The following is a 24558-nucleotide window of genomic DNA, read 5'->3' as shown; positions in this document are numbered from 1 at the left end:
GAATTCAAGAAGGGTAGATGGTAGGGCACTGTGTGTGTGTGTGTGTGTGTGTGTGTGTGTGTGCCGCTGAAATTTCTTTCAGTCATCCCAAGTATTTAGAGTTGGAGCAATTACATGTTAATTCGAATATTCTTGAACTGTTGAATTTATCTCTGTCTTCTATCATAGTTTTTAGTTCTTTGGTATTGTGCTGTTTATCTCGAGGTCTATATTAATTTTATGCTTTCTGAAGATGTTACTATTCGTGTGAGTGAGTTGGTTGTGCACTGTAATGACGTGCCATTTTTTGTTGGGTTGTGTTTTCTGGTGTGAGTGTGCATTCTGTGTTATTTTTATTAATTGATCTATTTGGTCTGTTATTAATTTTGCTCTCTTCAGTCTGTATTTTCTTTATATTGGTATCATGCAGTTTCTGTACTATGTCTCCGTTTTATCAATTGTTTTGCTCCTTGTTGATTATCTTGTTTAATTCTTCTGCATAGTTATTTTTGCTTAGAGGTGTTTTGCACAGGCTCGTTTTTGTTTATTGAGAATGTGGGTGGTTAGGTTTGTGGTTAATTGTCATCCTGTATTTGGTACCATTGTGAATATTTCTCGACCGTGACTGTCTCAAAAAATATGTAAAGGGTTTTATGTACCTCTACAAGTTACAAAATTTGTTAACTAATGTATTATTTATTTAATGTACGACATGATTCGAGGGTATACCTTATCATCGGGCTATATGGCATTATAGAAACAATTTCGCAATAGGACCGTGCAGATGTTAAACAGTCGTTTCATAAATGCTGTGGTTATCCTGTGGAAGAAGAGAAAACCTAGTAAGAGGCGATGTCACTTTGGAAGCTGGACTGATGTTTGCATGAAAATGTTTTGTAACTGCCACTCACTTTGTTCTTATAACATGGCAGTCTCGTTGTGATGAGCTGAGGTGCTTCATTTCTGTGACTGACTTGGCTTTCTTGATCAATTTGTAATGTATTTCGTCAACCTACATCTGTCATATGATAACAAAACATACAGAAGAAATTGCAAACTTCTAACACCACACAGATCGACAGTCAAGTCGAAACCAGCTGTATTTTGACCACCATCTTGCCCATTGCACTACGGATTTGTTTTTGTGATCGTGTTTCTAAGTTACTGGTACGTGTGTGAAAATTTGTGAACAGTGACCAAGAAAGGAAAGAGAGCCACACAAATGGAAACACCTAAACTCCTCACAACGAGACTGCCACACCATACGAACAAAGTGAGTGACTTTTACAAAATATTTTCATGCAAACATCAATCCATCTTACAAAGTGACATCGCTCTTACTAGGATTTCTCTTCTTCCACAGGATAACCACGGCATTTATGAAAAGGTTCTTTAACATCTGCTTGATCCTATTGCGAAATTGTTTACTATGCCATATAGCCTGATGATGAGGTATACCCTCGAAAAATGTCACACAATAAATAAAAAATACATTAGTTAACAACTTTTGTGACTGGTAGTTGTACTCAAAAACCTTTACACATTTTTTGACAGTCACAGTCGAAACATAGTCAAAATAATGTTTTAAAAAAACAGACATCAGGATCACTTGTGCTGGTACATGACATATCACATCCTAAAGAGAAACTCAACAAATCAGGAATTGATAAAATTACGTGCAGTCATTGCAATACATATTATATTGGCCAAATGGGAAGAAGTTTTAAAACGTACTTTAAGGAACACATTGACTGTTTCAGACTAGGCAATCCGAATAAATCAGCTAAAGCGAAACATTTAAATGAAATAGGACACTGTGTTACAATAGACAACATAGTACAACATAATTTAGAAAAGAGCTGGAAAACGTACATCCTGGAAGAAATGGAAATATTCATCCATATCCACATGGGGATTAACGAGATTCTGAATGAAATGACAGACTTCAGAAATTCACATTTCTTTTCCAATTTCGCTACAGTACACTTGGAATAATCACAGTCATTTATTCTAGCCCCAGCAGTAGCATAGAATTGTTTAAACTAAATTGTTTTTATATCATCATTTGTATCTTACAGGTGCTCAATTTGTAATGTATTTCGTCAACCTACATTTGTAATACGATAACAACTTGTGCAGAAGACATTGCAAACATCTGACACCACATAGATCGACAGATCGATAGTCAAATAGAAACCAGCCATATTTTGACCGACATCTTGTCCACTGCACTACACATTTGCTTTTGTGATCGTGTTTCCAAGTTACTGGTACGTATGTGAAAATTTGTGAAGAGTGATCAAGAAAGCAAAGGGAGCCACAGAAATGGAAACACCTAAACGCATCACAACGAGACTGCCATGTGATAAGAACGAAGTAAGTGACTGTGGCATTGCCTCTGTCTAGGTTTTCTCTTCTTCCACAGGTTAACCACAGCATTTACGAAAAGGCTGTTTATAATCTGCATGATCCTATTGCGAAATTGTTTTTATAATGCCATATAGACTGATGATGTGGTATACCCTCGAAACATGTCACACAATAAATAAATAATACATTACTTAACAATTTTTGTCACTGGTAGAGATACTGAAACCCCTTTACATGTTATGCCTGTAGCTGGTTCCTGTCTGAAAACGTTGAAGTGGGGCCTTTTGTTAGATTTTATGAAATTGTAGGTCTAGGTAGTGTATTTCCTCCTCTGTTACTGTTTCCATGGCGAACTGGATTTTGTGGTGTTTGTTGCTTATCTGTTGGTGTAAACTGCTTATATGTCCATGTGATTCATCGGTGAGGTATATGATATCTACATATTTGTGTCCATGTATTATATATAAATATATTTGTTACCATTATTTCTGAAAAAAATTGTTTTCTGTGTGATTCATTTGGGTATCTGCTTGTATGTATGAGATTGGGCTTACCATTGGTAGAAGTTCCTTATGTAGATTGAATGAACTGTTAAAGTGAATGAAGTTTTGTTCAGTGATCACTTCTATTACTTGTATAAGTTCTTTTATAGTGGTTTTGCGACGTCTGCATTTCCTGTCGATTGTTATCTTACAATATTAATTTTTGTCACAAGTGTGATTGAGGTGCACATGTCTTTCATGTCAAGGAACACCAATTTGGTAGTTGATCTGATGTGTGTATCTTTGGCTTTTTGGGTTAGCTCTAATTTTGTAGTTGATGTGATGTGTGTATCTTTTGCTTTTTGGGTTGGATCTAAGGAGTTTTTTTTAATATTTCTGCTATTCTCTAGCTTGAAATGTTCTTTAAAGTATTTGTGTGCAAACTTTGTAATGTTATTTGTGGGAGCACTGTTGAAATTAATAGCTGATCTCATATCTAAGCGGTCTTTATGTAAGTTGGGTTAACTTCTAACCACTTCTGCTGCTGGATATTTTGTACCAAGTTTTGTTTCTGTTTTCTTGTGAGTGCATTTAATATCTTTTAACGAGTTTTCAAACTTTTCTGTCTATTCATTAGCATTAACCTGTTACGTTTGTTTTTATAACTGTTGCTTTTACAGTTAAAACAGCAAAATTAAAAAAAGACAGCTACAAATAAAAATATCATTCAAATTCGCCAATGCAGAAGAAATTAAGAACTGTGGCAGAAGAGAAACGTCAATTCAACAGTTCAGGAATGTATAAACTAATATGTAATAGCTGAAGCTCTAAATATACTGTGTTGGGTGCAAGAATCAGGTACAAAGTTCATGTAAGATTACTGAAGAGTGAACATACCCATTTCATATATGCAGAACATTTAATAAAGGAAAATCACCATCACACTGGAATAAAAACAGATACGGCACTCTTATTGTGTAACAGCAAAGAATGGGAATGCTCACTTTGCAGGAAGATAATTTAATAGTTGTTGTTGTGGTCTTCAGTCTTGAGACTGGTTTGACGCAGCTCTCCATGGTACTCTATCCTGTGCAAGGTCCTTCATCTCCCAGTAACTATTGCAACCTACATCCTTATGAATCTGCTTAGTGCATTCATCTCTTGGTCTCCCTCTACGATTTTTAACCCCCACGCTGCCCCCCCCAATACTGAATTGGTGATCCCTTGATGCCTCAGAACATGTCCTACCAACCGATCCCTTCTTCCAGTAAAGTTGTGATACAAATTTCTCTTCTCCCCAATCCTATTCAATACCTCCTCATTAGTTATGTGATCTATCCATCTAATCTTCAGCATTCTTCTGTAGCACCACATTTCAAAAGCTTCTATTCTCTTCTTGTCCAAACGGTTTAACGTCGATGTTTCACTTCCATACATGGTTACACTCTATACAAATACTTTCAGAAACGACTTCCTGACACTCAAATCTATACTCAATGTTAACAAATTTCTCTTCTTCAGAAACGCTTTCCTTCCCATTGCCAGTCTACATTTTATATCCTCTCTACTTCGATCATCATCAGTTATTTTGCACCCCAACTAGCAAAACTCCTTTACTACTCTAAGTGTCTCATTTCCTACTCTAATTCCCCCGGCATCACCCAACTTAATTCGACTACATTCCATTATCCTTCTTTTGCTTTTGTTCATGTTCATCTTATATCCTCCTATCAAGACACTATCCATTCCGTTCAACTGCTCTTCCAAGTCCTTTGCTGTCTCTGACAGAATTACAATGTCATCGGTGAACCTCAAAGTTTTTATTTCTTCTCCGTGGATTTTAATGCCTACTCCGAATTTTTCTTTTGTTTCCTTCACTGCTTGCTCAATATACAGATTGAATAACATCGTGGAGAGGCTGCAACCCTGTCTCACTCCCTTCCCAACCACTGCACCCTTTCGTGTCCCTCGACTCTTATAACTGCCATCTGCTTTCTGTACAAATTGTAAATAGCCTTTCGCTCCCTGTATTTTACCCCTGCCACCTTCACAATTTTAAAGAGAGCACTCCAGTCAACATTGTCAAAAGCTTTCTCTATGTCTACAAATGCTAGAAACATAGGTTTGCCTTTCCCTAATCTAGCTTCTAAGATAAGTCGTAGGGTCAGTATTGCTTCACGTGCTCCAATATTTCTACGGAATCCAAACTGATCTTCCCCGATGTCGGCTTCTACTAGTTTTTCCATTCATCTGTAAGGAATTCGCGTTGGTATTTTGCAGCCGTGACTTATTAAACTGATAGTTCGGTAATTTTTGCATCAGTCAACACCTGCTTTCCTTGGGATTGCAATTGTTATATTCTTCTTGAAGTCTGAGGGTATTTCACCTGTCTCATATATCTTGCTCACCAGATGGTATAGTTTTGTTAGGACTGGCTCTCCCAAGGCTGTCAGTAGTTCTAATGGAATGTTGTCTACTCCTGGGGCCTTGTTTCGACTCTGGTCTGTCAGTGCTCTGTCAAACTCTTCAAGCAGTATCATATCTCCCATTTCATCTTCATCTACATCCTCTTCCATTTTCATAATATTGTCCTCAAGTGCATCGTTCTTGTATAGACCCTGTATATACTCCTTTCACCTTTCTGCTTTCCCTTCTTTGCTTACAACTGGGTTTCCATCTGAGCTCTTGATATTCATACAAGTGGGTCTCTTTCCCCCAAAGGTCTCTTTAATTTTCATGTAGGCAGTATCAACTTTATTCCTGGTGAGACATACCTCTACATCCTTACATTTGTCCTCTAGCCATGCCTGCTTCGCCATTTTGCACTTCCTGTCGATAACATTTTTGAGAAATTTGTATGCCTTTTGCCTGCTTCATTTACTGCATTTTTATATTTTCTCCTTTCATCAGTTAAGTTCTATATTTCTTTTGTTACCCTAGGATTTCTAGCAGCCCTCGTCTTTGTACCTCCTTTATCCTCGGCTGCTTTCACTACTTCATCCCTCAAAGCTACCCATTCTTCTTCTACTGTATTTCTTACCCCCATTCCTGTCAATTGATCCCTTGTGCTCTCCTTGAAACTCTGTACAACCTCTGATTCTTTCAGTTTATCCAGGTCCCACCTCCTTAAATTCTCAACTTTTGGCAGTTTCTTCAGTTTTAATCTACAGTTCATAACCAATAGATTGTGGTCAGAGTCCACATCTGTCCCTGGAAATGTCTTACAATTTAAAATCTGGTTCCTGAATCTCTGTCTTACCATTATATAATCTATCTGAAACCTTCTAGTATCTCCATGGGTCTTCCATGTACACAACCTTCTTTCATGATTCTTGAACCAAGTGTTAGCTATGATTAGGTTATGCTCTGTGCAAAATTCTACCAGGCAGCTTCCTCTTTCATTTCTTACCCCCAATCCACATTCACGTACTACGTTTCCTTCTCTTCTTTTTCCTACTGTCGAATTCCAGTCACCCATTACTATTAAATTTTCGCTATCTGAATAATGTCTTTTATCTCATCACACATTTCATCAATTTCTTCATCATCTGCAGAGCTAGTTGGCATATAAACTTGTACTACTGTAGTAGGCGTGGGCTTCATGTCTATCTTGGCCACAATAATGCGTTCACTATGCTGTTTGTAGTAGCTTACCCGTACTACTATTTTATATTCATTATTAAATGTGCTCCGGCATTACCCCTATTTGATTTTGTATTTATAACCCTGTATTCACCTGACCAAAAGTCTTGTTGCTCCTGCCACCGAACTTCACTAATTCACACTATATCTAACTTTAACCTATCCACTTCCCTTTAAAAAGTTTCTGACCTACCTGCCCGATTAAGGGATCTGACATTCCACGCTCCGATCCATTGAACGCCAGTTTTCTTTCTCCTGATAACGACGTCCTCCTGAGTAGTCCCCGCCCGGAGATCCGAATGGGGGACTATTTTACCTCCGGAATACTTTACCCAAGAGGACGCCATCATCAATTAACCATACAGTAAAGCTGCATGCCCTTGGGAAAAATTACTGCTGTAGTTTCCCCTTGCTTTCAGCTGTTCGCAGTACCAGCGCAGCAAGGCTGTTTTGGTTAGTGTTACAAGGCCAGATCAGTCAGTCATCCAGACTGTTGTCCCTGCAACTACTGAAATGGCTGCTGCCCCTCCTCAGCATCCACACATTTGTCTGCCCGCTCAACAGATACCCCTCCATTGTGGTTGCACCTACGGTATGGCTATCTGTATCGCTGAGGCACGCAAGCCTCCTTACCAATGGCAATGTGCATGGTTCATGGGGGGGGGGGGGGGATTTCATAGAGAAGGCCATAAAAAAAGAAAATATACTCAATGATCAAAAAAGCCATAACAGAGGACTATTATTCAAACTTCGGATATAAAATAAATAAACATAAAAAAGAAAATAACGAAAATAAGGGAATTTAAAAAATTACACACACACACACACACACACACACACACACTCACACACACAGTGCCCTATCATCTACACATACTCCATCCCTATCTCAAAACATCGTTGCATTCTCCACTCCTACAGCTCCCATGAACCCTCAGTCAGTCATATGAGTAAGCAGTGCGAGCATGCACAGTATACCATAGTACAAGTTATGCAAAAGGTAATATTTAGTATGTGCATTTCGTGCGTATAGAACAACAAATGGTTGCATGCTGCATGCACATGAAAAATGAATATAAATAAAAAGCACAACGGTATAATTATAGATAGAAGTAGCTCGACTCAAGCAAACTGCCAAGGAATCCCTGAAAAACTTGCATACATAAATTTGTATTTATTGTAGACCATTGGAGATGCAAAATATGAATCTGAAAACATGAGTGGTATACAAGAAAAAATTTCAGTTACGTAAGATGTAAGTTTTCTTTTATTTACGATATAACCTAATTTCTCAATCTCCTTCACATTTGCACCTGCCATCCAAGAGCAGGCAGCATTCTTTATCATTTTGTATTATTCTTCGAAGTCTGCGAGCAGGTCACTAGAGAATTACTACCCGACCACAATATTGTTGCACTTGGCGTCAATGAAACGCGTTGACGTAACATTGAACAAGTACAGTGCTTGAAAGGCATTGCGGTGTGAATGAGTTCAAAACATTTGTGTGTGTACTACCAAGTGTTTCAGCGTGTCTTTGAGAAATACCGTGATAAAAACTCACGATAAGCTGACTGAAGCACCCTCACTCCGAGAGCAATAGTAATGTGGTCGACTAATACTGTCATAAGCGTTTGCTGGCGTAAACACCACAATGCAAACAGCTGTATTTTGAATTATGCATGGTCTGGGAGGTATGCTGGTCAGTGGCGTTGCATTGCGTTCAGTGATGAATCCAGGTTCTTCGCTGTGCATGGCGGCGGCATGGGGATAGGTCCCTCTCTTCCAAAAGACAATGTGCGACACGAAATCAAGTATGACTTCAGGTCACGTCTGGCGGTGATTGAGAAGTTTGATGTCAGAATGTTATGTCACAGACATCCTGTGTTCTCTTGTGCTACCTTCCCTGCGACGATACCTTGGTGCCATTTTTCAACAGAACAATGGTCGTCCACATACATGCCTCTAAGAACAGTCTGAGTGGTTTTGAGGTACTCCCATGGCTAGTAAGGCCCACATATTTGTTCCCAATGCAACATCTGTGGGGCCAGCTCATATCTCAACTCAGTCCCCGTACCAGTTGTCAGGAAATGAGGAGCCAGTTCCAACAGTTGTGGGTCAGCTCACCTCAGGAGAGGATACAACGACCTTATGACACCCTTCCTAAATGAATCCAGGCCAGTGAAGTTTAATTTTGTTTCCTCTTCCCCTGCTTAGTTTTTCATTTTCTTTTGTCAGGCAGTGCATTATTTATATTTCCCCTTCTGTTGTGTGCATACTTCCACGTAGTCAGCGTGTACACAACTTTCCCACTAGAGCGCGCCCTGCTAAGCACAACAGCGCAGGCACAGCGCTCGTCCGTCTCCGCAGTACAAGATGGCGCTGTCTTAGAGACGGACCAAATTCTGCTTCCGCCAATCCGCGTGTTAATATGTAACGCAGCCAATGAGAATGCTGCTAACATAGAACCTCTTCTCCTCACAGATCACACTCACGCAGTGATACCTGAACGCTCGAGGTATTAGAAAGAGTGTACAGACCCCCAATTAGTCAGTCTGCCTTAGTCTGTACAAGTCTGCACTTATCTGCACCTGTCTGTACCAGTCTACATTAGTCTGTACCAGTCTACATTTGTCTGTACCGGTCTATAGTCAAGTTTCCGTCTGCACCTAATAAGATTACCATATTCCTGTACATAGCCATGAAGGTAAATGAATAGACACTTTGTCAAGTATCAGAGATATGTGAGAATAACATTAACGTATCAAGACCGAAGGAACTTCAGACTGTCAATTGTAAGTAACATCCAGAATCAAGTTAAGTAAGGTTTGAGATTGTCATTATTTAAATAAATGTGTGTGAAAATTAATCAAGTTCTGTTTAAAGTTGGTCACCGTCAATCTGCTACTCTAAGCGTGCAAGAGGCATTTCTATGGTCTGACCTAACGGTAGAAGATAAACACGCCACGATAAGACCACGAGACATATTGCTGACACTCGCCTACTTCGTTAGGGCGACAAGCCAAATAATCTGATGATGTGTGTACCGAAGGTCTTACAGTACACACACCACATCTTCCTAAGCTTGTAATTTGGGCATGCACACAAGGCTATTGCAAGCTTACGTTCGTCCATCAGGATTCTCTGAATTGTAACTAAATCAGTCTGCTGTTAATAGTAACTCACACAGCTCATCAACTTCCTATTCCTTACAAACTCGACACTTGTTACATCACTCGCTGCGACTAAAGTTAATGTAACTCTAAAAATTTGAACAGTTTCGTTCACGGAAATGGTATACAGTTCCACGGAATATAGTTCCACATTCCGTTTTGTAAAACAGTTGTTTTGGATGGAATATTATTTGTCTAGCACCTGAAAAAATTCGAGTAATTCCATTGTTACCTCGTCCAGTAGTAGCTAAACTGCTCAAAAGACGATATACAGGGTGGTCAGAAAATGAGTGAAATGCTTGTAGCGATGTTACAGGGCAGGTTGTACTGAGACATAAATGTTAAGGAAGAAATTCGATACCTTGCGCCATTTCCGAGTTATTTAGCATTGAAGGTAGCCAATCTGATCGTCGCGGGCGTAAAAACAAGTTTCAGCTAACGAGACAAAGCCCCTGGCAGGCCGCTTGAATGCAAGCACACGACGCCCCGATTGGGTAAATTCTATGCTAAATAACTCGGAAACGGAGCAACGTATCGAATATCTTTCTTAACATTTATGTCTCAATACAACCTACCCTGTAACATCCATACAAGAATTTCACACATTTTCTGACCGCCCTGTAGAGATCAATTAATAATACTTTTGCGTTACATCCTGGCGCTCCAAAGCAAGGCGCTTTACTTGTCCTGTCCTCAGATCTTCAGCAGGGCTCGCCAGGAGTGTCCTGACTACCTACAGAAGGTGGTACCCATAGCGGGCGACTGCACTCAGCCAGGCCTGGGGATCAGCGCTGCAGACGCTGCTGAGCTCACCAGCAAGGTGTCTGTCGTCTTACACTTAGCTGCAACAGTCAGGTTCGACGCAGACCTCCGGACCGCCACCGTCACCAACGTGGTCTCCACCCGCGAGATCATCGCACTCGCAAAGCGTATGCCCAACATAAAGGTGAATTGTGGCTCAGATTAATCAGGTACATGCTGTCCTAGTTCCGGTTATCTTAATTCTAAGGTGCAGTATGCCCAGACTTATTCAGAGTAAAGCATATTTATCCAGCTACTGAGGAGGATTGGAATGGTGAACCTTATAAAAATTAAACTTTGTTTAGAACGATAAATCGTTTAGTCAGTTTTAGAATTCATAATTGTACTATACAAATACACTCATGCTCATAAATTATCGATAATGCTGATACATGGTGAAACAACGCTCCGGTGGGCGGTTTGCAGGTTTAAATCACCTCGGGATATGACCATGCTGTGTATTTGACCTGCGGTTGTCGCACTGTGGCGCTGGCAGCAGTCCGCATATGCAGAGGTGTGTTGGTGGATGTCAGAGTACGATGCAGCGAGTAAGTGTGCAGACGTTTTTAGACGTGCTAATGGCGACTGTGTGTTGGAAATGGCTCAAAGAAGATATATTGACGACGTTATGAAGGGTAGAATACTAGGGCGACTGGAGGCTGGTCAACCACAGCAGGTCGTAGCACGGGCCCCCCATGTGCCACAAAGTGTGATCTCAGGATTTTGGCAACGATTCCAGCAGACACGAAACGTGTCGAGGTGCTACAGTACAGGACATCCACAGTGTACAACACCACAAGAAGACCGATACCTCAACATCAGTGCCCGCAGACGGCCACGAAGTACTGCAGGTAGCCTCGCTCGGGAGCTTACCGCAGCCACTGGAACAGTTGTCTCCACACACACAGTCTACAGACGACTGAACAGACAAGGTTTATTCGCCCGGAGACATACAAGGTGCATCCACTGACCCCTGGTCACAGGAGAACCGGTAAAGCCTGGTGTCAAGAATACAGTACATGATCATTGGAACAGTGGTCACACGTTGTGTTCATGGACGAGTCCAGGTATAGTGTGAACAGTGATTCTCGCCGGATTGTCATCAGGCGTGAACAACAAACCATATAACAACCCCTTAATGTCCTTGAAAGGGACCTGTATGGAGGTCGTGGTTTGATGGTGAGGGGTGTGATTATGATTGGTGCACGTATACCCCTGCATGTCTTTGACAGGGGAAGTGTAACCGGTCAGGTGTATCGGGACGTCATTTTGCACCAGCGTGTCTGTGTCTTTTCAGTGGTGCAGTGGGTACCGCCTTCCCCCTAATGTATGATAATGCATGGCCCCACCGAGCTGCCATCGTGGAGGAGTACCTTGAAACAGAAGATATCAGGCGAATGGAATGACCTGCCTGTTCTCCAGACCTAAACCCCATCGAGCACGTCTGGGGTGCTCTCGGTCGACGTATCACTGCACATCTTCAAACCCCTATGACATTTCAGGAGCTCCGACAGGCACTTGTGCAAGAATGGGGGGCTATACCCCAGCAGCTGCTCGACCACCTGATCCATAATATGCCAACCCGTTGTGAGGCCTGTGTGTGTGTGCATGGCGATCATATCCCATATTGATGTCGAAGTACATGCGCAGGAAACAGTGGCGTTTTGTAGTACATGCGCTTTGGGACGGTTTTCTCAACTTATCACCAATACCGTGGACTTACAGATCTGTGTCGTGTGGGTTCCGTATGCGTCTATGCTATCAGCGCCAGTTTTGTGTAGTGCCACATACTGCAATTACCTTAATTTATGAGCATGAGTGTACATCTCCCCGTTCATGCATTGCTCGTAGACTAGACGATGAAAAAAAGCCCTGGTTGATGAACTGCAGTGGAGGCACAAGACTTAATTACATTAATTATTTCTATGGAAGAGTTTAGCAAAGACGAAAAGCAACTACTGTGCCCTGAAAATTAAATTAATTGAAAAACCGAATGCAACAGTTGAGCTAGTCATGAGTGTTAATTGGCGCCCAAGGGAAAAAAGTCAGTATACGGATTTAATAAAAAAAATCAACATAAGTGATGTATGTCAGCAAACCAAAATATTTAAAATACGTTCTTTTTAAATAACTCATAGTCAAAAGAACGTGATCAACAGTAATAGCTGGCCAACTCCACAGCTCATTCGGAACGAGAGACCGCCGTGCCACTCCATCACCAGCATGATTTGAAGGGGCCGCTACTGGTTAAGTGTTGACAACGCCTCTGGCTGTTCGCGATCAGGTGCCAAACCATCACGGTATCGCGACAGTGTTAATCACTAGTCGTATCAACACATGAATCTAACTTTTCCAAAGACAGCAGCAAATGCAGACCAAGATTAGTCAGAGTTTCCACAAAAATTATACCAGGAGAAGTGCACAAACCTTAGCTTTTGCCGCTGTACTTAGTGTTGAAATCATCTCCTATGATGATTATTAGATGTGATAGTGGCTATGAGTTTAGAAGGGCGCAGAAGAAGTCTACTTTTTAGTTTCCAGGAAGTACTCCTATAACATTTACAAAGGCGACCAAGAAACTTAGTGTAATTTCTTGATTGCAGGCTTTCGTCTACATGTCGACGGCGTATTCGAATGCCCCCAGAGACGAAGTCGACGAGAAGTTCTATCCTCCAGAACTGAGCGCTGAAGAGCTAATAAAACTGGTCAGCGTCATGGACGACGAACAACTGGCGCAGCTACTACCTTTGTGAGTGATTAACTTTCGAAACTTTCTGCTCTAGAGAGGGTTATCAGTACTTTTTATCAGCCTACATGCAGCCCTAAACTATACTTTTTATACTTATAGAGAAAAGAGGCTCTAATTAACCCTTTTTTTTAGACACTTGCTGTACACATTTGCAGCCAGTTTTTATTATAGAGATAGTGAAGGTGTTGTGACTTGGCAAGACAGCCAAGTCACAATGAGAGGAAGCCGAAAGGCACGCGTTAAGCTCACGCAGATTGGCGTGAGGTCTGGAACAGTTAAAGGAATTAATAGTAGCAAATAAAGTACGTAGTTGATGTCATACTTAACTTTAATCCACAATTGTAGAACATCTCTCTTGACGGTACATGTTATAACCACAATATAAAATAATATCAAATGCTATGGCGCCTTGCTAGGTCGTAGCAAATGACGCGGCGCTCGGTCTGCAATCACTGACAGTGGCGACATATACTAATGGACCGCGGCCGACTTAAAGGCTACCACCTAGCAAGTGTGTTGTCTGGCGGTGACACCACAGAAGGTAATAAAATCCTTCACTTGGGAGGTGGCATAGTTCAAGATAAATTTACCATTAATCTCATCTCTGTTACATCTCATTGTTTTTGTTATTTCTTCAATTTTACTTAAAGTATATATTCTGTACTCATTATCTGCTCATCCCAACCAACAGGTCCTGTAATTCATCTCAATTTTACAACGATTAGTCTTTCTGAACATCCACTTTGGCAGCCTACATTGTAGGTCAGTTTGCTCTTTCAGGTGAATACAGATGGAAATGTTATCGCTGGAGTGCGGATCACCGACCATTTCTCCACTGAGCGATATCAGCGAGGGCATGAAAGCATTTTTTTGGAAATTTCGGAAATTTGCGATACGTTCCTATGGGAACAAACTGCTGAGGTCATCGGTCCCTAGGCTTACAAGCTACTTAATCTAACTTAAACTAACTTACGCTAAGTACAACACACACATCCATGCCGGAGGGAGGACTCGGACCTCCGACAGATGGAGCCGCGCTAACCGTGGCAAGGCCCCCGAGACCATGCGGTTAAGAGCATTTTGTGACGTCTGTGGCAGAGAATGCTTCAGAAGAGATGAGGTTCCCGAAATCCTCACAACATATTACGTGTATTAAAATCTCCTCAAAGAGCGAACTGTTGGGGTAACTGCAGAAGAAGATCACTGAAATCCTAAGGAACTGTGTAGTCATTATTTGGGGGGACGGGGGATCTAACGCGCCTAGTGCCGTCCTATAAGGCGCAGGGACTGTTGTAGCAACTGCCTGCAATTTACTGTTGAGTAGGAGAAGCAAGGAGCTGTATTCGTAATTGACGACTAGGTCGTGTGAATACTCATACGTCGACTCGACACTATCGTTTGATGGTCTGATGGGTTTGTACATACCCCTTTATGTTCTTTGTTTGTTCATGTGATTCTTTTCTCTTTCAGTGCCAATTATAGTCGAGATATACATTTCGGAATATTGCTGGATATATTTTGTTGCTGCCTTGCTTGAGGCCTGGCTGCTTATTGGTGCTCTCAGAACTTTCAAAGATTGGTCTTCTTGTTACTGCTATGGAAACAGTAGTTGCTTAGCTACTACTCTTACAGGGGCATGTACTCGTGCTATCGTCGTTCGTGTGAGTTTGTGTGGACATGTCTACCTTTCTTAACCAATGAGACAATTGATGTCATGAACGTGGCTGGTTACATGGACTTGTATTACTTTTGTACCCCAGCAAAGGATAAGCGCTTGGTTATTTTAACCTCTTTATTCTTCTTTTCCTTCTGGTTCACGCTGTGTTTGGCCATAGCGTCGACATTTAAAACAGCGCAGTGCGTTTGGGACCCCGGGCCGTACATTCAGTCGGAGGGATGTGTCCAGCATTGGAGAATCAAAGGTCATAATAAATGAGTCAGACTTTGAAACTCGCCACCGATGCACATCAGTTACTCCATCAAATAATTCGATGAGTGACTCTGGAGTATCTGTAATCATAACATCACGGCATGAGACAATACTTCTGAATTAAGGCATGGGTGGGAAACTGTACGAATATATTCTGGCCCACGGAAGAAATTCGTGGAGAGATAGCGAAGTGCTCTCATTTTCACAAATTTCCGTCGACACTCGGCTAGCCTCGATCTTGTAGCAAATGATGCTTACTCTGTGCATGCACAATGCAATTAGGCGGCCGCTGGATTTGAACCACAAAGAGAAACACTTTTTAGTCTGAATGCAAAGTTACTGCCCATTGCTAATGCGCATGCGGAGAATGGGGCTAGCAGCTCAGCACTTTGAATCGGTGCTGGGATAATTATTTTCGCCTCTTGATCAGCGTTGACAACACATACGTTGCTTAATACGTCCTGCCTGAGTCTGTGATACACACTGATAAATCGCAAACGTTGTTATTAGGTGAGAATGGCACGAAAATTACTCACTACATGCGAAACGTTACGTTCTAAACAACATCAGCAGATGCCATAACTTGGTGAATAAAACAGTTAACAGTCAACGGTTCATGCATAACGTTTTGTTAATATCGCGTGCCTACACAGACTTTGTGTTGTGTCTAGACAAGACAGCCTAGACACAATGAGAGGAAGCCGAAAGGCACGCGCTACGCTCACGCAGATGGGCGTGAGGTCTGAAGCAGGATACGTAATGAATGCTATAAAGAAAAGTACGTAGCTTCTCGAATACTTAACTTTAATCCATCCTTTTGGTACATCGCTCTTGATGAGACAAGTGAGACTCTTTAGATACATGCAATGTTACTAATGGCGCCTTGCTAGGTCGTAGCCATTGACTTAGCTGAAGGCTATTCTAACTATTTGCTCGGCAAAGGAGCGAGGCTTCGTCAGTGTATTCGCTAGCAAAGTCGTCCGTACAACTGGGGCGAGTGCTATCCCGTCTCTCGAGACCTGCCTTGTGGTGGCGCTCGGTCTGCGATCACACAGTGGCGACACGCGGGTCCGACATGTACTAATGGACCGCGGCCGATTTAAAGCTACCACCTACCAAGTGTGGTGTCTAGCGGTGACACCACAGTTTGTTCGCAAAATGTCCAGCAGTCAGAAGAGAAAAGTAGATGCTGAATATCGACAATTCTAGGCAAAACGGACTGACAAGGCGAAATTCACTAGAGTCATTAAACAATATTGGTGAAAAAGCAAAACAATGGAAAACATATTTCTGTCTGTTTTTACCCAATTCGCTTTTAAGTGGTAAAACACACCCCATAAGTCAATTTGGCATGATAGGTTTGAAGAGAATATCTTCGAAACGATGATATGTAGAAAAATGTTCCTGATATGAAAGTTGATATGTAATTATCATTCTAAAAAACTGTATAATTGAATAGTGTAATAATATGAAATTTTGTAATAATATGATATTTTGCAAAATATTCCACCAGAGTTAATTCTGAAAAGTGAAAAATTTTGTTACAATAGAAATTAAAGTAGCTTTCGAGCTACATATCTCCATATATAAAAAAAACTGTTTTCTGAAATACCGTTTTTGGAAAACATGCTGTATACAATCTGCTGTCAGAGTACTTTCAACAAGCCTAGTTCAAATATCTAAACCTTCATTATTGGTCTAGCTTTTAATTTTACTTAATTTGTTTATTTGTTTTGTGTCTTAAATATTTTGTTTTGCACTTTACATCTATATTTTTTATTAGTTTACCATTCACATGCATGTATTTTGTTAATTGAAAATAATAAGTAAATTATTATTATGATGGAAGGCCGTTCGCAATAATGATAATCTGTAAATAAATCTCGAAACATAAATTTTTTTTTACACTATACACATAAAATCAATGAAATTTCTTCACATCATATACACAACAGAGAATACAAAAGGAAACAAAATGAAGTTGCATTTCAAATTGTCAAGAATGATCTTCTAAATATCCTGATTTGTGTCAGGCATATTACATGTACACTGGTAAGACCTGGCCAGACAGAACTGATTATATTCTAGTGACTGCAGCATATTTGTATTATTCCTCAAGTGGAGATTGACATCAAAATCATTCAATGCAAATATATTTGCTAAGTTCTCACAGAGTTCTTCCAACGCTGAAGGCCATGTCAGTTCCTGTGCCATTGAGTCCTTTGGGATGATCAGATGGCCAAGTTTTGTCCTCAGGTATGATTGTCAAAATTATTTTTTCACATTGACCTCCAACCTTTCCATAGTTTTAATAGAAACTAATGGTGAGTTTCAACTGGGAATTCGGCGATCTCTTTTTGAAGCCCCAAATGTCGTTGTGAGAGCATCAATCTTGCTAAACAAACGTCTGATCAGGTCAAAGGATGTTTGAAACATGTTTTCTTTCCCATTGAGTGAGAGGAATCTGTGTTATTGTTAAATTCTTAGAGCTGTGAATGTGGAAGAACCATATAGAGCATCGTACCTGAGGTCAATAAAATTGATCTAATGATCGCAATGGGCTCAGTGGCACAGGTACAGTCATGAGATGTGTACAGCTTTCATTGTTGGATGACGTTTGTGAAAAAATTTTCAAATCTAGATTTTTTGAATGATTTGGATATCAGTCTTTACTTGAGAAACAGTATAATCAAGCTGCAATCATTAGTACATAATCAATTCTTTTCGCCAAGCCTTACCAGTGTTCTGAAATATGCCTAATACAAATCAGGATATTTCGAAGATCATTAGCAACAATTTGAAATCCTGCTGAATTTAGTTTTTTTTTTTGTTTTGTCTGTCATGTATCTTATGCTTAGAAATTTCAATAACTTTTTGTGTATGGTTTAAGTAAACGTTATTTTTAATCATTTATTTATAGTTTATTATTGTTGTAATGATTTTGCATCGTGATAATGAGACATTTACAATTTTTAATTAAAACAGTATGCATACGCAAAACGGTAAATCAATAAACAAAAAATGCCTGTCAAACGTAAAAAAAATGAAAACACAGAATAAATTGAGTAAATTAAATAATATCATAGTTCCTCTACGCTCTGTCAAGCAGCATGAACTTCGTTTCCAATTCCCAAATAACTAGATAAATAATGAATGTTTAGATATTTTAAATAGATATGTTGAAAATACTCTGACAGCACGTTGTGTACAGTTAATTTTGCAAAAATGGTATTTCAGCTTTATTACACATGGATGAAAGTAGCTCGCAAGCTTCTTTAATTTGTATTGTAACAAAAGTTTTTATTTTTGAGAAATAATTAAAACTGGTGTGATATTTCGCAAAAATTCAAATTAATACAAGATTCAGTTATATAGTTTTCAAGAACGTTAACTTTTATATGACAAACTTCTTTTATATATTGTCGTGTCCTCCAAACCTAATATGCCGAATTAGCTCTTGGGGTGTGTTTTACTCGTTAAAAGTAAAATTGTGCACAAACAAAAAATATTTGTTGCATTTTATTGCTTTCTCTACACACCTGCTGAGTTTAATGAAGATCTCGTTTATTGACGCTTGCGTATATTCACTTCCGAGGATTACTTCTTCATCATGAACAAAAGTAAACCTGTTTACTTGTTGTGTAGTGAGGCACAATCTGTTGTGAAAAAATATAACAAGAGAAGGCATTTTTGTACGAAACACATTGCTTAACAGCAGCTTACAGGCAATAACGAAAATACAATTTAAAGTACTCTTCTTCTTTTTTCGCCCTCGTCCCGCGTCAACACGAGGCTGGCATTGTTATGAATTAATGTGGCGTCGTTAATTATAATCCCGGAAGTGGCGCACTTATTCATATGGCGATCCAGGTGTGTATAAAACTAAAATATTTGTTTCCAATTTGGAATCTCAAGTCGGTGGAGTTTGTTCTGATGGAACACCTTTGATGGTCGGCGCCATTCGTTTTGGTGCGTTACCCTGTAAGCATCAACATCACGTGCACTACAGTTCTGACTTTAGGCGCTAGATGCGCTGCTGTCGCATCACATAACGAGGCGACCCACGAGCTTAAGTAAGTATGTGACTCACGCACGTGGGTCGGCCGAGGGTGCGTCACACGACCTTTGTCACTTCAGTGTATTCTGTAACAGTTCTTTCTATGTATGTTCCAAGTTTTGTCGAGCAATTTTAGTTGACATCGTCCTTAAGTTTTGCACACCAGTGTAGCACGGTGGTTACAGAGTCCACATGTGTGCAGGACTAATTACAATGGTCTAATCGCCAGTTGTTCAGCTTCATATAAGAGTGAGATATATAGGTAATCATTTAGTATGCACTAGTTTTCCAACGTGACTCCCTTTGTTCAAATCGTGCTAAAATTTCTCACTCGGGAGATTTATGTTAATTCAGGTGCAGATTCAGTAGGATTTTTCGGAATGCAAATATGTTCCAGGATGCTGGGTGATTGGCCCAACACTTACACCTTCACCAAAGCAGTCGCCGAGGATCTAATACGCACACATGCTGCTGGACTACCTGCCTCAGTCATCAGGCCTTCCATTGGTAAGTTCAATATATATTTGTTCTCGAGGTATAGGATTACCTTAATCCCTAAGCAGACAAGTTTCGTAGCTTTAGACACGGTTCAGATGTATTCCTCAGCATACATGTAGGGCAATCAAACTCTTTCTAATGCAGCAGATGATACAAATGTTAATCTTATGTACTGCAAATGAAATACCTGAACCAACGGGTTCATTTCCGTGAGTAAGTATTTTCTTCTAACACGTTGAGGTGTAGCTTTTTGGTGTCTCGTGCAAAATTTCTAAATTATCCTGCATATGGCCTGATTCGTGTTAATCGGTGTTGAGACGACTACTGAGGGCAATGTAGTTCTGATCATATGTGTGCTCTCAAAATTGAACTGCAAGGTTCCAGATACTTAACCTTGGCAGTTTATTTTATGAACATTCGCATTAGAAGAAAACGAAATCTTCATTAACTGTGAAAATTAACGACAGCTCCCGCTTAAAGAAAGAAAATTATTTCAGACTGAACTGGTCACTTTGAAATTGTACAAGGCTTGATAGCGCAGCAGCAGGGCGAGTGGGTCGATCTGACCACAGGACGTTGCCCGCCTGCCTTCGACTGTGTGTGCGCGAGTTGCGGGCAGCGGCACACACGGCGGCGTTTGCAGCGTCCAACTCCACAACTAAACACGAGAGCCGAGACACGTCGACGAGACCGTAGCCGACAACTCTTTCTATGTGAACGAGTTAATGCCCTTGCTGTTTATTTTAATGACAAGGTCATTACTTACACACTCAACTGACGAATAGAAAAATAAATTGTAATAGAGCAATATTAACAACAAATGCTGAAGGGGAGGGAGGAGGGGGAAAGTTACGTTGATAGTAAACCATCGTGCAGTTTACTACTCCACATTTAAGTAATAATAATAATAATAAAGACTCCGTCTTCAGGCCACGAGTAGCCTACCGGGACCATCCGACCGCCGTGTCATCCTCAGAGGAGGATGCGGATAGGAGGGGTCAGCAGAGCGCTTGTTATGATGGTATTCTTGACCGAAGCCGCAACTATTCGGACGAGTAGCTCCTCAGTTGGCTGAGTGCACCCCGAAAAATGTCAACTGCACATGGCGGTGGGATGGTCACCCATCCCAGTGACGGCCACGCCCAACAGCGCATAATTTCAGTGGTCTCACGGGAACCGGTGTATCCACTCCGGCAAGGCCTTTACCACATTTGATTTAAGGGAAGACATAATTAGTACATAATGCAATAGCGCATTACGATTGTTAGATCTCCAATGGTATTGAAAAAGTACACGAAGGTGACAAAAGTCGTGGGATACCTCTCAATATCGTGCCAGACCTCCTTTTGCCCGGTCTAGTACAGCACCTCGACGTGGTAAGGACTCAACAAGTCGTTGGAAGTCCCCTGCAGGAATACTAAGCCAATATGCTTTTACAGCTGTCTATATTTGCGAAAGTGTGGTCGGTGCATGATTTCGTGCACGAACTGACCTATCGATCAAATACCATAAATGTTCGATGAGATTTTAGTCGGGCGATCTGGGTGTCCAAACAATTCGCTCGAACTGCCCAGACTGTTCTTTAAATCAGCTGGGAATAACTGGGACCCGATGACATAGCGCACCGTTGTTTGGGTACATGTAGTTGGAAATGGGAAATTTGAGGCAAGGTCTTATGGAACCAAACTGCTGATGTCATCGGTCCCTAAGCTTACACTCTACTTAACCTAACTTAAAATAACTTACGCTAAGGACGACACACACAACTATGCCCGAGGGATAGCCGCGCTGGCCGTGGCAAGGCACCCCTTAGACCGCGCCGCGAACATGCAGTCCATGAATGACCAGACGTATCAATATCCAGTCAACGATCAATTCAATGAGGCGAGAGAACCTGGTCTTTTTCCTGCATGCACAGCCTGCACCATTACGGAGCCACCACCAGCTTGCATGGTGCTGTGTTGACAACTTCGATCCATGGCTCTGTTGGGTCTGCGCCATATTCAAACCCTACTACGAGCTCTTACCTGCCGAAATTGGGACTCATCTGACCAGACCACGGTTTCCAACTCGTCTAGGGCCCAACCAAAAGGTTATGGGCCCTGCTCGGTGGCTCATTAACGCTAAATTTCACTGTACTGTGCTACTGGGAAAATTCGTAGTACGTCTCACATTGATCTCCGCGGTTATTTCAAGCACACTTGCTTGTCTGTTAGCGCCAACAACTCTACGCAAACACCGCTATCCTCGGTCATTAAGTGAAGGCCGTCGGCCACTTCGTTGTCCGCGGCGAGGTGGGGGGGGGGGGGGGAGGGTAGTGGTAATGCCCGAAATTTGGAGATCTCGCCACGCTCTGTTGATTCCCATCATGCGGTCATAATAACGTTGGAAAGCTTTTCACGTGATTCAACTAAGTAAGAGGTACGCCAGTCCACTGCTTTTTCGTACCTTGTGTACGCGATATTAACACAATATGTATATGGACATATCGCTGTACCATGACTTTCATCACCTCAGTCTATATGTTTGTGTCTACAGTCGCAGTTTATTTACTTTGTCCTTGACACACCTAATTGTAAAGCAAGTGTGATGACCGAGGGGTAGGGGATGGGATGGTATAAGGATGCCAGTTGTGTTCAAATGTTCAAATGTGTGTGAAAAGTTATGGGACTTAACAGCTAAGGTCACCAGTCCCTAGGCTTACACACTACTTAACCTTAATTATCCTAAGCACAAACATACACACCCATGCCCGAGGGAGGACTCGAACCTCCGCCGGGACCAGCCGCACAGTCTTTGACTGTAGCGCCGTAGACCGCTCGGCTGATCCCGCGTGACGCTAATTGTGTATAAAAACCGGTAGCCAGTAGACAAAATAAATAAACTGCAACTGCAGACATAAATATACACTTTATTTCAGTGCTGTATTGCTTGCTGTTTCATTGACAACATGTTGGGAATATCTAATGGTATGTTACATACTTTAGCTCGTTCGGATCTGGATTGGGACAACACAGTGAATTATAGTAACGAATATTAAATAGAGGTCAGTTAGGTTTACGGATTGGTAAAATATGTTTCATACAGACTCTCGGCGTTTGAGCATGGTTTTTTTCTGTCAAAGGTCCGTTCACGTATTTTTAACCGTGTTTCCTCTTTCTGTGTTTTCACTAAAATTGGACTCCGTAATAAGACAGCACCTGTAGACGACGGTGGATCGAGCTTCTTGCTTAGAAGTACAGAATTTTTTGGCATGCCAAGTCACCCAACAATCTTACAATGATTAAAGATACAAAATAAAACATCCATAGCTTAGTAATAACATTATATTCTGAAATAAAAAAGAATTAAATTACGACACTTACATTGAGGCTTGCATTATGGAGTAACGAGTGCCGACTGGTTGCGACTCGTAAATGTATTAATAAAATAATGTAGTATTAATGGCGGTGTGCTAAAATACGTCCGATCTGGACAAGACCTAGAAAACAGGAGATGCCTCTTATTCCGCCAATGATCTGACGATCAAAAGTCTTCAAATGTTTCCAGGGGCTGCATACAATATTTATACAGCCGTGGACTATATCTATGGCTCAAACTATTGTTTTATTTCATTAATTATAATTATATTTTCTGTTAATGAAAAAAGTTCAGCCTGTAAATGTGCGTTTAAAATACCATATTAAGTACAAAACATCCTGTTTTATACCCTACTGGAATCGTAAATTTTACGAGAGCTTTGTAATATAAGGTTCAGCTTTGCCTCGTACAATTTTAGTCATACGTTGAATTGTTTTCAACAACACAATTGTCCATTTGGTTTTTGTAGAATACTTTTAACGAAATGATCGTAAGTGGTATTTTGAAATGATTGTAGACGGTACGTTCAATTTCAGTGTGACAGCTCCAGTACATGATTTTTATGCAAAACGCTATGAAATGCTGTATCTTGATGTGTAGACGTGAATTTGATTTTCAGTTCAAAAGTCCGATTGTATTTGACTTCACCTAACGACCACTGTCTGTTATTTCAAGTAGGTTGCCACAGTACATGGCACCAGTGTGTGGTACAAGTGTGCATGTGAAACTGACGGGAGACTGTGTATCAGAGATTTTAATTGTGGAATGTCTCCATTTCGTTTCCGTTAAAGAATGTTACTTCTTTTTTCTTCTGTTTATCTGACAGATTCTGATAATGGCTGTGCCCGAACAGCATTCATTCGCATATTTTCTAAAAGAAATAAAGTATTAAGAGCGATAAAGACAGGGAACTACACTGACGAGCCAAAGAAACTGGTACACATGCCTAATATCGTGTAGGGCCCCAGCGACTAATGTCTGAAGTAGTGCTGGAAGGAACTGACACAATAAATCCTGCAAGGATGTCCATAAATTCATAAGAGTACGAGGGGGCGGAGATCTCTTCTGAACAGCACGTTGGAAGGCATTACGGATATGCTCAGTAATGTTCATGTCTGGGAAGTTTGGTGGCCAGCGGAAGTGTTAAAATTCAGAAGAATGTTCCTGGAGCCACTCTGCAGCAATTCTCAAGTGTGGGGTGTCTCATTGTTCTGCTGGAATTGCCCAAGTCCGTCGGAATGCCCAATGGACATGAATTGATGCAAGTGATGCTTACGTACGTGTCACCTGGCAGATTCACATCTAGACGTATCAGGTATCCCATATCATTGCAACTGTACTCTCCCCACGGCATTACAGAGCCTCCACCAACGTGAACAGTCCCCTGCGGACATGCAGAGTCCATTGATTCATGAGGTTGTCTCCATATCCGTATAGTTCATCTGCTCGATACAATTTGAAACGAGACTCGTCCGACCAGGCAACATGTTCTTAGTCATCAACAGTCCTCTGTCGCTGTT

General features: G+C 41.0%; 1 protein-coding gene across 2 annotated transcripts in view; it reads left to right on the top strand.

The window, feature by feature from the left end:
* LOC126455446 (fatty acyl-CoA reductase 1-like) overlaps window positions 1-24558 on the top strand; it is a 238813-nt gene that overhangs the window by 55339 nt on the left and 158916 nt on the right. For both annotated transcript variants that reach the window (XM_050091196.1, XM_050091197.1), the window contains exons 3-5: window positions 10341-10589; window positions 13048-13193; window positions 19578-19687. In XM_050091196.1, coding sequence (XP_049947153.1) covers window positions 10341-10589; window positions 13048-13193; window positions 19578-19687 — 505 coding nt within the window. The remainder of the gene's footprint in view (window positions 1-10340; window positions 10590-13047; window positions 13194-19577; window positions 19688-24558) is intronic.

The sequence above is a fragment of the Schistocerca serialis genome, chromosome 2, assembly GCF_023864345.2.
Source record: "Schistocerca serialis cubense isolate TAMUIC-IGC-003099 chromosome 2, iqSchSeri2.2, whole genome shotgun sequence".
In the NCBI taxonomy this organism is placed as follows: domain Eukaryota; kingdom Metazoa; phylum Arthropoda; class Insecta; order Orthoptera; family Acrididae; genus Schistocerca; species Schistocerca serialis.
Note: the sequence above shows the minus strand (reverse complement) of the source record. Positions and strands in the feature narration are given on the sequence as shown.